This window comes from Siphateles boraxobius, unplaced genomic scaffold, assembly GCF_051911475.1.
Source record: "Siphateles boraxobius isolate OS27281-9 unplaced genomic scaffold, OSU_SipBor_1 9, whole genome shotgun sequence".
Taxonomy (NCBI): Eukaryota; Metazoa; Chordata; class Actinopteri; order Cypriniformes; family Leuciscidae; genus Siphateles; species Siphateles boraxobius.
This window is the reverse complement of record NW_027509219.1, coordinates 14,580,186-14,592,814: the sequence shown is the minus strand read 5'-3', so window position 1 is coordinate 14,592,814 and position 12,629 is coordinate 14,580,186. Positions and strand designations below refer to the sequence as shown.

The following is a 12,629-nucleotide window of genomic DNA, read 5'->3' as shown; positions in this document are numbered from 1 at the left end:
TGCTTTTAGTGTTCAATAAAAAGTACCGTCAGATTAAATCCTGCAGGTGTCAGTGCTTTCTTTTCGTCCCTTAAATGAGCGCGGATTTCTAGTGCATTAACTTACTTGAACTTATTAGGTAATATCTATCAGAATTTAAAATGGACTGAATAAAGCTCTCTACGAACTTGACGTGCATTGCCGCGCTGACTGACATGTATGCGCATGAATCACTGTCACACACACACTCAGAGCAAATATTGTAAGTTACTGCATGAGAATAATAATGCATCACAATACACGTTAGTCTCATGGTTAGTTATGTCTTTTAACTATTATAGTATTTCCAAGGGCAAAAACATAAACTTTAACTATTGGCTTTAGGTCTACTTCAAGTCAGCTGTCACTTTAGCGCGAGGCCAGTAGCACATTAGCTTAGCCTGAGCAAACTCGATCACGTCGAGCAAGGCGGGCGTAGTTTCAGCATCCAGGCACCTCAACTCCACCCACGTCCCGCCTTTTTGCCCATTTTCGTTTATCCGGGAGTGACGCACTGTGACGCGCTTCCAAGATGGCGACGAGTGACTCCGCCCACTTTAGGCTTCAAAAACGCTCTTCAGAAACCTACGGGTGACGTCATGGATACTACGTCCATATTTTTTTACAGTCTATGTTTCGAATGCAGCCCTTTGCTGCGTTTTGATTCGCCTACTTATACTACGCTCTAAAAGTATGTAGGCTAGCCTACTCTTTTTTGATACTTTTGAGTGTGTAGCAAAAGAGTAGCCTACACAAGCTTTGCTTTGGGACATACTATCACGTCATACAACTGTGTCTTTAATGGTTGCTCTCTGTCGCATCCACAGTAAACTGCAATCATATTGTCACAGCTAAAATCCTCCACATTTCATTTAATTTAATTTCCTACCGAATTGATTAGTCACTCAAACCTTGTCGGTCGCACACATACGCCATGTTTTTTATTGTATTTTAACACCTTTTATTCGTGTTTGTATTCCTCCTCCAAAGTGCAATGGGTTGTGGGCATTAGCCTTTGGAGTGTGCATGGATCCACACTTCGAAAATCTACTGGAAATAGTAGACCCAGGGATTTTTGACAAACTCTTATTCTAACATTTTTGACACACTCATTCTAACATTTTTGTAACTATTGACACACTTATTCTCACATTTAGAATGGATAGTATGGACATTGGGACGCAGGGACAGTCTTTATTTAAAAGAGTAATGGCTCCCTCTGCTGGCTACAGGAAACCTCCATTCACAACTAGATAAAAACCTAATGAGGTCACCATCTGCAAGTAGCCATCCATTTACAAAACAAAACAACAAATTACAAAGAAACACATAGATATAAGACATTGTAGACATTTATTAGTCTACAAACCACTGCAGTGTACACAGCCTTCAAAACTGGACATTTAAAATGTATATTATTTTCGCATTTCGGTGCAAATAGGCCTATATTTGTCAATGCGGGCTATGTCTTTGTGAAAAAGAAATGCACTTTAGAAATGAAGTAGGCCTACGCTAAATATCAAAGGTAAATATACGTTATAGGCAGACCTACGTTTATAGCTGGTCAAACTAATTATCATTAGGCCTACTTCATCAAGCGTATAAATATGTGTTTTGCCCTTGTGAAGTAAATCACTGCAATCTGCCTAACTGATTAAATATGGGAGTTGTCACGTTCGTACTTCACCCACGCAAAAGGCTTGGAGGAAATAAAAATTCGTTTTTGCGTGATCAAGCCAAGCGTCAATCGAGGACAACTTGGTCTATTTTATCATCACCCACAAGGGGGCGCACGGACTCACTCTCCCCCTCCACACTGTCCCAGTCTGGCGTACCAAAACAAATCCTCCATCCTTCCGCGCTATGCGATCCCATACCGCCTTCCGGCTCCCTTAGCAAGTTTGTGTGAGCCAGCCTGTGATAGTGTTCATAGAAAGGCGGCCGTTTATGCAGCGGTACTGGTGTGAGGAATGTTGTCCTGGTGCGATTCATGCGGGATAAAGCAACTAAATAACGAGGAACATTAACCAGCGATCAACAGGACGACGCTCGCTTGGGTCTATCCCGACAGACAGCAGCGAAGTTTGGTTGAGCTCAGATCCCAAACTCCTCAACACAGGTGGGACAGACAGACGGCTATTTGAAGTTGACGAAAAGGTGTGTAAAGTGAAACGTTGTGCTTTTATCACTTTGTGTGTGTTTTACCTGCTTTATGTCACCCTGCTTCTGTTGATCTTGAGACTAATGGGAATAATAAAGCAGGCTAGTCAAATCAGCTAACAATGGAACTCACACGCGAGCTATTTACAGTTCTGACCATTACAAAAATACCATTGTAACTATTGTTTACGCCAAAATGCTATGCTTACTTCATGTATTGTTAATGCAACAAAACTTTAACGTTTTTATAGGGAACTGGTGTCGTATTAGCTAACAATGTCAAAACAATATAAATTAAACACAATTACAAATATTATGAAAGCTTTTTGAAGGGGACCATGATCCCATAACTGATTTTCAGTCTATGGTATTCTGTTTTTGTACTGTGGTATTTTAAGTGTCTTTGTGGTTTAATGTCACCAATATAGGGGTGAACATTTCCTATAAGCTTGAACTGTGGTGGACTTTACATTTTCGCCTTTTGTATGCTTTATTGTACATCGTACGATGTAGTTAAGTCATGCTTGCTCTAATTTTTTTTTCCAGTAATCATTTTAATTTTTTATCATCATTATTGTTGCTAGGATAAATATTAGTGTGCTGTATTTCTGGTAGTTGTTAATCAAGTTTTCTCCATTCAGTCAAGCTGTGGATCTGCAGTTATGACCTGTGATTCTGTGCTTGGTATTGTAGCATTTTATGCACGCGTTACAAGTTACAGTTTGTCTTGAAACATTTGCATAAAGTACATGAGTTTGTCTTTAAAGGGGACTGTATCAACTACACTGCTTTTTAAATGTTTGAGGTCAGTTATATTTATTCTTTTGTTCAACAAAGATTCGTATCATACATTTTACTGATCAATATAATTAGCCTATAATGTTACAAAAGATTTATAAATGTTGTTGTTTAAAACTTTGTATTCATCAAAGTATCCTGATAAAAGTGTCATGTTTTCCATAAAAATATTAAGCAGCACAACCGTTTTTTAATATTAATGATTAATTTAATGCATCCCTTTGACTGTTAGTGTAATATTAATTTCTTGAACACCAAATCAGAAAATTAGATGTGATACTGAAGACTGGAGTATTGATGCTCTAAATTCAACTTTGCCACTACAGAAATACATTAATAAAATAAAATATTTTAAAATATATTCAAATAGAAAATTTAATTAATTAAATTTTCAAATAGAAAATAAATTAATTAAAATTTATTTAATTAAATTGCAATTACATTTCACAATACGAATGTTTTTACGGTATTTTTGATAAAATAAATGCCTTTATGAGCATAAGAGATATAACAATGTTTTAAAAACATTACAACTTTTGAACTGTAGTGTATGCATCTAAAAGCTGTTGATCAACGTAGTTCAGTTGAATCTTAAGTCAACCAAATACAGGCATACTTATACATCCTTTTACTTTTTAGAATTTACATTTTTCTTAGTGATTCCACTTTCCCAGTAGCCTTTTCTGACAGGTTAGCTTGTCAGGTGATTTCCACACAGATATATGCTGAATGGGGTCAGCTGTAGTTTGTGTGGAGGGGATGGGCTTCATCATGTGTGTGTACTGAAGCCCTGCCAGTCATGCTCATTCATTGGTGTTGTTGCTCAGGTAGAGCATGGAAAGTATTTTACTTCTGCCAAACTGGCTGAACCAGAGTGTCAGTTGTACACACACACACACACACACACACACACACACACACACACACACACACACACACACACACACACACACACACACACACACACACACACACCATAAAAGACAGGAAACACAGTGGCGTAAAAGGCTTCAAGGCAATCAGTTGGTCCTTTCTGAACTGGGTTTTTGCCAGCTTAGTTGAAAGATAGTTTAGTAAAACTATACTGAAGAAAATAGTTACATTTCTTCTTAGAGCGTCAATCACCTGGGCTGGCTACCTTACCTAGGCCTAAGTTTTTTTTTAAGAGTATGGAAAAAAGTATTTTTATAAGTAGTTTGGCTTGTTTTGTAATCATTATTTTGGCTTAGAGATTCTTTTGGCAAAGTTAGCTTGAGAAAGGTTGAGGTTATAATGGGTTATTGTTGTCCTAGAACCTCAAGTTAAAGTATCGGTACTCTGTCAGAATTGTACTCAATAAAAAGTCAAAGTATCTAACCCAAAACATACTTGAGTGAAAGTAAAATAAGAGTGTGTTCACACTTGGCATGTTCAGTTTTATTAAAACGAACCCTGGTACAATTACTCCGTTAGTGCGGTTCATTTAAAGGTCCCATATTGTACAACTTTCTGAAGTTTTATTTTAGGCTTATGTCCTTACGAATACATATTTGCAGTATAAGTACCAAAACCATCTCAATATATTTTTACAGCTCCTTTCTCAGGAGCTCTGCCAAGAACAGGTCGATTTTGGCCTGTCTACTTAATATTCTTGAGCCTCTCTTCTGATTGGCCTGTTGTTTTCTGAGTGAGCCACCATTGCAGGGGAAGGTGACTGAAGGCGGTGACTGAGTAGTTCTGACATCACATTTATACGGAAGTCACAACAGCTTGTGAAAAGGCAGAGCTACTTTATGCAGGCTGTGTGCATTTGTCTGTGGATCGACTGTTTTGAAGCTTATATGGTAGTTTCATAGCCCCTAGACCTCTGCTATCATGAAAAAAGCCAGGAAATTTCAGTTTTGACAATATGGGACCTTTAAATATGTGTGAACGCTGCCATCCGAAGCCTTGTGCACACCAAACAAGCAGACCAAGACCACTGAAAAGATGAGTCTCGGTCCGCTTCCAAACGAACTCTCGTGCGGTTCGAATGAAGTATGAATGCTACACGGACCAAAGACATGTAAACAAACCAAAAACAGGACATGATGTCATAAGATGTGACCCTAAAAAAAGGACAGAATGCTCAAGCATACCTGTTTTTTTTTGTTTGGTTTTTTGTCATAGTCACACTAGCCATGTTTCCATCCTCTTGTCAACCGAATTATCTGAAGTTCGGTAAAAAAACTCATGCGAAAAAGGCTGGTGAAAGTGTGTTTCCATCCAACGGCTTTAAAGCGAATAAAAACCTGTACGTAATGACGTCACATGCTGTTTTGCAATCAAATTGGTATATCGAGTTGATTTGAGACATTTTAAGGTGTTTCCATTCATTTTCGCACTGAATCGAACAACATTGAAGCAAACTTTTGCGAACAAAGTTTTGCTAGACAAAACGGAGCCTAATAGTGCTTATGTGCCAGCTGATAGCGACATATGTAAGGGAAAATGTATATGCCAGGCGGTTGTTAGCCTGAAGGGGTTGTATTTGCTAACAACCGCCTCACTATACATTATCCTGCTTATTACATTGCTACCTACCAAATAAATCAATAATTTGACACAAAATATTAACTTAAAAAGGAGTTTATTGATTTAAAACGAGTAGTGCTTCTGCTAAAGAAAATAGTCTGTTCTGTCTCTGAACTGCGTCCATGGCAACGGTGTGTTATACTTAGCAGCTCCGCAGTCTGTTAACAAGAAATAACACACCGCATTCTACATTAGAATTCAACCAAGCCACGTAATAACAAGCAAACCTAACATAAGAAAACAACGACTCTATAAACACTTTGCTATGATGATGCAGATGCACGTAAATGCCCGACGACAACGGAGGCAGCCTGTGGTGTGGGAACGACAGCGCTCCATCAGTTCTGGGAGATCGTGGTTCAGAGACACTTCACGGAAACCCTTTGGTTGAAGCATTTTTTTGCTTTGTCCACTTACATCTGTCTTTGTTTAGATCCGCCATGTGTGCGCAAACAGAGCGGGAATACTGGCCGGAAACGAACTCGTCTTCTTCTATGTTTTGTGGCGTGTTGCAACCATAAAAGGGCCTAAAACTTAATCGCAATTCATTATTTATTCGGCAAATAACGTTTCCATCAGCTTTTATCGCATTTGCCGTATATCGATCAAGATAAAATCCGATGAGACCGAACGTATTTCATTTGAGTCGATATTCATGAAATTTAATCGTATTTTACTGTTTCCAAAAGGCATTTTTCATTCGATATCACTTAATTCGGATAAAAAGGTGTGGATGGAAACATGGCTTGTGTTTGACGGAGGGATTCCTGCTGCTGTTTTTACTCCTTTACAGATTTTATAAACTCTTCACGAGTTGTCAGCTCCATCATATACCATCATATGTACGCACATACAGCGAGCGCATTTAGCCCAGCACACAGCATTGTTCTGGATGTTCGACAACTAAGTTTCCACTTTTTATTACTCTCAAGTGTTTAAAAGTAATTTTTTTAAGCTTTTAAAATTTACTGAATTTTTAGAGATGGAGATTTTCCTATTCAAATACTTGGATACAGCAGCTGTACAAAGCAGCTTGTTTAATCACAATTGACGTTAAACTGAAACCGATTTCCAGAAATCCAAAAGTCTTTTTTGTCATTTGAATATAAGATATGTAATAGTGTGTTCACACACTAGGGCTGCAACAAACGATTATTTTGATAATCGATTAATCTAACGATTATTAGACCGATTAATCGACTAATCGGCGATTATTTCACAGACTAATCAGTAAGTTTAGAACGATTATTCATCTTTTTCAATTAGTTAAAACATTGAGTTATACATATTCTTAATATAATATAAAAAAATTAAATCAGCTCAGCTTTTGAAATAGTTTGTTTTAATGAACTTTGAGCCAACTAAACAGGTCATTCTCTTTAAGTTTTCAGATTTCGGTCCAACTCAAATCACACACAAATGCTCTCTAAGCATTGTTGAATAGGCCCATTGCTTTTCTTAGAACTGAAACAGAAAAAGGGACATTTACTTCAGGACACAAAGAATGGTAAAATATTAATCTGCAAACCATTATTATAAGTATAAAATTACAATCTTTTTTTTTACATGACAATTGAGCTGACAGAGACGTTCTCATTCACCTTTTAATTTACAGTATGAAAAAGTAACTGCCATGATATTCTTCCTAACATCTCCTTTTGCAAGTCATGATTGTGGAACAAAATACAGGCAAGTGATAAGACTATAACCTAATAGTGTTACAATAATAAAAACAGCCCTGACTCCTAAGCTCGATCAAGCTTTATTTTATGCAAAATAAATCATCACATTACTGTAATTATATTATTATTGATAATATTATTAGTAGTATTAGTAGTATTGCATTCTCTAATAAAGAGATTTACCGCTAGTTAGTTAGCTCTAGCTGGAGAACACTCAATTCTCACCGGCTCCTCTTTTGCCGGGATGTTTCCTCTTTAAGTGCTCCAAAGTGCATGTTGTGCTCCCGTGAAAAGCAAGTTCCGCCTTGCATGTATTACACACAACAGCATTCTTGTTTTGAAGTTTTGTGAAACTTTCCCAAACAAACCTTGCTAGTTCGGATTTGCGCTGTTTTTTCAGCCCTATCACACACTCAAGTCAAATCTGTCTTCAATTATGTTTAATTCACTAGCAAGGACCACGCTACAACCATGAATATCGGAAATTTTGATTTATTGAAGAGAGCTGGGGATGAATAGGGAAAATATGCAGTGGAAGGGGAAAAGGGATGTTATTCAGGTTGTTCTGTTATTGAAGAGAGTTGGGGATGAATAGGGAAAGGATGAAGTGGAAGGGGAAAAGGGATGGTAGTCAGGTTGATCTGGGCGTCTGGTGTTGGCGGCAAGGAGACTCAGAGTGGGGGCATCATCTCAGTTAATTGTAAGCCAAGTGAAGGGAAGAAAAGAGGGGATGATATGGATGGTTGAATGGATGAGAGCGGATGGGGTAGGGAGGGTTCGAGAGAACGAGCCAAACCGCACTGTAAGGGGCAGCCAGATATAAGAAGGTTTTGAGAAGTCAGGTGACTGTTTGAGGCGTAGCCCTGCTCCCGAACCTTAGTTAACCTTAGTTAACTAGTTAACTACATTTAGGCCTAACACTGTTACAATGCATTGCTTTTGGTTAAAGACTCAGTTGTGGGACTGATGACAATATTTGAGTATTTAAATGAAACTTCACAAACAGCCTTCTTCTCCTTACCCTGAAGAAGGCTGTTTCTTCAGGGTAAGGAGGCTTGTTTTGCTTGTTTAACGACATGGGTAAATTGCAATCGAGGATTATTTTCAACCAAGCATTCAAATTTAATAGAGGAATCATGACAGTTCTATCTTGTAACAAAGTTTGAGACAGTACAATATAAAGCAACCACTGTAATGGTGCGTTCACACCGGACGCGAATAGAGCGTCTAGCGCAAGTGATTTCAATGTTAAGTCAATGCGACGAGCGTAAATTTCGCTTCAACCTTTTTTTACGCGCGTCAATTTCACTCTTGTCCCGCGAATGGATTCCAAGTGTACACGTGTATAACTAGACGCGACAGGCGCGAATTTAGATCTCATCACCACCCTACAATTCAATCCATTTAAGATTATTAGTTACATTTACTGTTATTGTCTGTATAATTAATTTTTTTAAAGGTGTGACATCAGCATTTTAACACATTTAGCTCTCTAGCATTTGAGGCGTGAGATTTGCTGTTACTAAGAAGTCTTCCAAGTCTGCCAAGACTAAGATTTGCAGTGTAAATAATGTTAGATAAGTGCTGTAACTTTAATACGGAGGTGTAAAGATCAGCTTTAATGTTTCTAGGTCAGAGGCTAGATCATGTTTGTGTGTAAATGTGTCTCTACGGGATGCCAGAAAATTACTTCCCTAAACACTCTGCTTTTGAAGCATATTAAACATTCCAGCTGCAGAGGCGTTTCCTGTCAACAAGCGAATGCCAGTCCATGCACTCTGACCAGGATCCTCCTCCTTTCCTTCCTTTGCAGTCCTTCTCCCTCTTTCTGTTCATCGTTGGCCGTCCCCCTGCTTCCATGTAACTACAAATCCACCCCCCCAACCCTTGCGTAAACACACAGCTAAGATTTCACTACCGGAGACATATCAAATGTGTTGGTTTGTTTGGTAATCTCTGTAGATGTAGGTCAATTGTGCTGGTAAATATCTTGCTTCGATCTATGTGTGTGATTTATGTGTATTTATTTTTTTGTAAAAGAGACCGATGAAGTATAATTTGCATGTTTCAAAATATGTAGATTTTGTATGTTTGTTTGTTTGAGTCTGTGCTGTGTCTCAAAAGTCTTTGCCAACATTCTCCTTTGACTTTTCAATTATGATATTCAACAATTTCAACAAGCTGTGCCATTGACAACAAGTGTACGTGCGTGCAACCGTGCATGTGTAGAGACTTCAAAATTACAACAGACACTGATACCTTAATTGAGCCGAAGTAACGGTGTATGACCATGCTGTATTCCCTGCAACAGAGTCTGGCTCCGCCTCTTCTCCATATGATATGACATCACTCTGCGGTTACCACAGAAACCAGGGCTCCACTGCAGACGGTTGACAGCCACGCAGGTGAGTTATTATTGTGATGTTGGAAAACTGCAGACAAAGCACAATTTGATACTGCACGGGGAAGCATGGCAATTGCATGTGCATTTACACAGGTATGTGAATGTGTTATGAATCACGGTTTCGTTCTGTGTAAAATGTGAGTGTCTGTGTGTTGTAAAAGTCTGCATGGCAATTTAAGTGTGAACACGTGTTTGTATTAGCGCACAGCTTCCAAGAGCGACATGTGTATTGCATTAGCAAAAATGGCTCTCTGGGATATTTTGTGAATTCCTTTTGTTTAATGTGTATTTGCCTGTAGTAGCAGGATTTTATGCACAGACCTGTCTCAGTCTGGACTCTTAATTCAGCAAATTGATCCCTCCCTCCTGGGCAATGTCCAATCATGCTGATTTAATACGCCCGCACACACACACTCTCTCACAAAACGTGATTAATGATGTGTCAGTAAAACGTGCATTGTGCTCTTGTAAGCTCTTTATCTCCCAAGTCCACAGTGGTGGAGAGGAAGAGGGTTAGAAGATAGCATTTGTCTTAAGGTTCATAGACACCCCACTACAACAGAATTTCATAGAACATTGTATTTGTTTTGTGCTATAAAATGATAGTGCAGGGATTCTGCTCGGCATGTTGGATGTTAAGCAGTGCTGAAACTGGACAGTGGTTTCAAGTGACTGTAGACTTTTTCCAACCAACCTAAAGGAAGGACTACACTGACAGCGATTACCTGTGATAGGACCGGATATTATTTTCATTTTCAATGAGAGCCTTTGATTTCTGGTGACACGAGTGACAGTTGGCAGTGAGACAGTGTTGAGCAGAGCTTAACTTTCTGGAAATGAGCAGTGAAAAGATTTGGAAATTATCAAATGGAGTGGAGAATGTGATCTGTGGCCAGATGCAGTTGAATACCACGACAGTTTAGGACCGCCCTCTACAAATTGACAGCCTAGGGACTGTCCAGTGATTTAATCACTGTTAGTTTAAACAAAGCTTGAAATGTAATATGATTCATTTAAATGATTGTTAGCTAACTCAATATCTGTTTTTTTTTCTTTTTTTTCAGGTCGTGTGATGGCTGCCCAGGTTGAGGTTGATGCTGGGCGGCCATGTGTGGTTAGGAGTCGTCTGCACCTTAATCCTCTCATAGACTCTAGCAACAAGAGCTTGATGGAGAGTTCAGGTGGGCCCCAGGGGACACTTACTATTTCATCAGAGCCTAGAAAACCTGTCCCAGGCCCCAAGCCCAGACTCACTCCAAAACCTTTCACTGTGAACAAAAATCCTACTATACGCCCCATTCTTGCTCCCAAACCACAGCCAAAACCTAGACCTGAATCCAGTCAACCAGTTTCCTACAATACAGACCTGGCCAGTACACCTAAACCACAGCCAGCCAATAAACTCAGTCTACCATCTGCCTTTAAAACGGGCCCGAAGCCCAGCGGACAGACAAATAAACCTGTGGCCCAACCCTTTAAACCAGCACCTACTATTGCCTCTTCTGATTCCAACAAATTAAGAGCGTCCCAAACTGGGGACGTGCTGAGAAGAACAAGCTTTGGAGCCACACCGGCACGACTCAAAATCGATGGTCAGGCCTCCACTCCTGGTGTTGAATGGCCTTTTACTTCTCTGAAAAAACAGCCCAGCCCTTCGATCACTCGTGCTAAATCACTGGGCTTCCTATCAGAGATAGGACTGAATTATGAAGATAGTAAAAAGGATTCTGGTACCAAGGAAGAGTTTTCTCCTATTGTTCTTCGGCCCCAATCTAAAGGTTCAAGGCCCAGGCCGGTGTCAGCTGTGTTCCTCCAAAACCCCAATCAGTCTGAGCCTCAGGTTGCATCCCCTACACCTGCCCCTCGTTGGGGAAAAGGACGACCCCTTTCATCTGACCTTACCTCAAAGTTTGAGTCAATTGGGCTTTCCCTAAACTGGCGACCTCCCAAGGAGGACAGCAAAGAAAACACTCCTGAAACAACAGAGGGTGTTGGAGCTGTAACTCAAGAGAAAGAACATGGTGCTGAAAGGGCAGAAGGGCTGAATAAGGCCCCTGTGCTTGAGAAAAGTACTCAAAATAAGGAATTGAAAGATGAGGACTCCAAGAAAGACTCAAAACCTGAGGATACTGGGGGTAGCAGTATAAAGAGACGCATCAGCCTGCTTTTGGACTCTTCTTCCACATCCTTCTCAGTGGCACGTGTGGATACCCCAGGGACGGAGCCTCGCTCACCGGGGCTGTCCGTCTCTGATACTGATGGAGCGGTGGGGGTAAAACAGCGTATCAAGGAACTGACAGAAGAAGTGCCTACTATGCTATCACCAATCCAGAAGCCACAATATAAGCCACGAAACATAGTATCTGACCGTACTAAAAGGTAAGATCCAGTGGTTTTCAGCATTCATTATTGAAGTCTACAATGTTAGTGCTGTAATTCAGAAAATTAGTATGTTAATCTGTTAGCAATTTCATGTTCATCAGTTAATCAGCTATCTGCGTTATTGTAGTTTTACTGTCTTCGGGTCCTCTTGAAAAGCTTTTATTAATAAGTTTCATAAATCGCAATTACACGACTGCAGGACAATTAATATTAAAGGATCTACATAATGTGCATAAGTATATTTTTGTGTGTTTGTGCTGGCACAGATAATTCTAAAAAGTGTAATGATGTCTCAAAACATGTTGCCTCATAAACCAGCACAATTAATACCAGTTTGATTTCATCATGATTTACATTCTCTACTCTGAAAATTAAGGCTCAAAGAAAATACAGTTTCACACTGGTAATAATAATAATGTGGTGGCATTCATTCATCAGGTTCTTAAGATCATTCCGATGAGAACAGAAAGCAGTATTTGTGATTTGCTTACAGATTTGAATCAGAGCTTGACAGCCTCAGTTCCAATGAGTCCAAAGGCCCCCAGCTGGTTGAGGAAGATCTCAACACAAAGGTATGGGAATATGAACCACTGCCATTAGTCATACTCAACTAATCAAGTATCTTTACAAGG

The 12,629-nt window shown here is 39.5% G+C and overlaps 1 protein-coding gene across 2 annotated transcripts in view; it reads left to right on the top strand.

Moving 5' to 3' along the window:
* Positions 1–1,767: 1,767 nt before the first annotated feature.
* The window catches only part of LOC143732264 (uncharacterized), a 47,152-nt gene continuing 36,290 nt past the window's right edge, over positions 1,768–12,629 (top strand). Inside the window, exons 1-4 of one of the 2 annotated variants that reach the window (XM_077223133.1) lie at positions 1,768–2,175; positions 9,523–9,616; positions 10,680–11,994; positions 12,491–12,569. In XM_077223133.1, coding sequence (XP_077079248.1) covers positions 10,688–11,994; positions 12,491–12,569 — 1,386 coding nt within the window. In that variant the 5' untranslated portion in view covers positions 1,768–2,175; positions 9,523–9,616; positions 10,680–10,687. The remainder of the gene's footprint in view (positions 2,176–9,522; positions 9,617–10,679; positions 11,995–12,490; positions 12,570–12,629) is intronic. The other variant, XM_077223134.1, reaches the window with a different exon arrangement.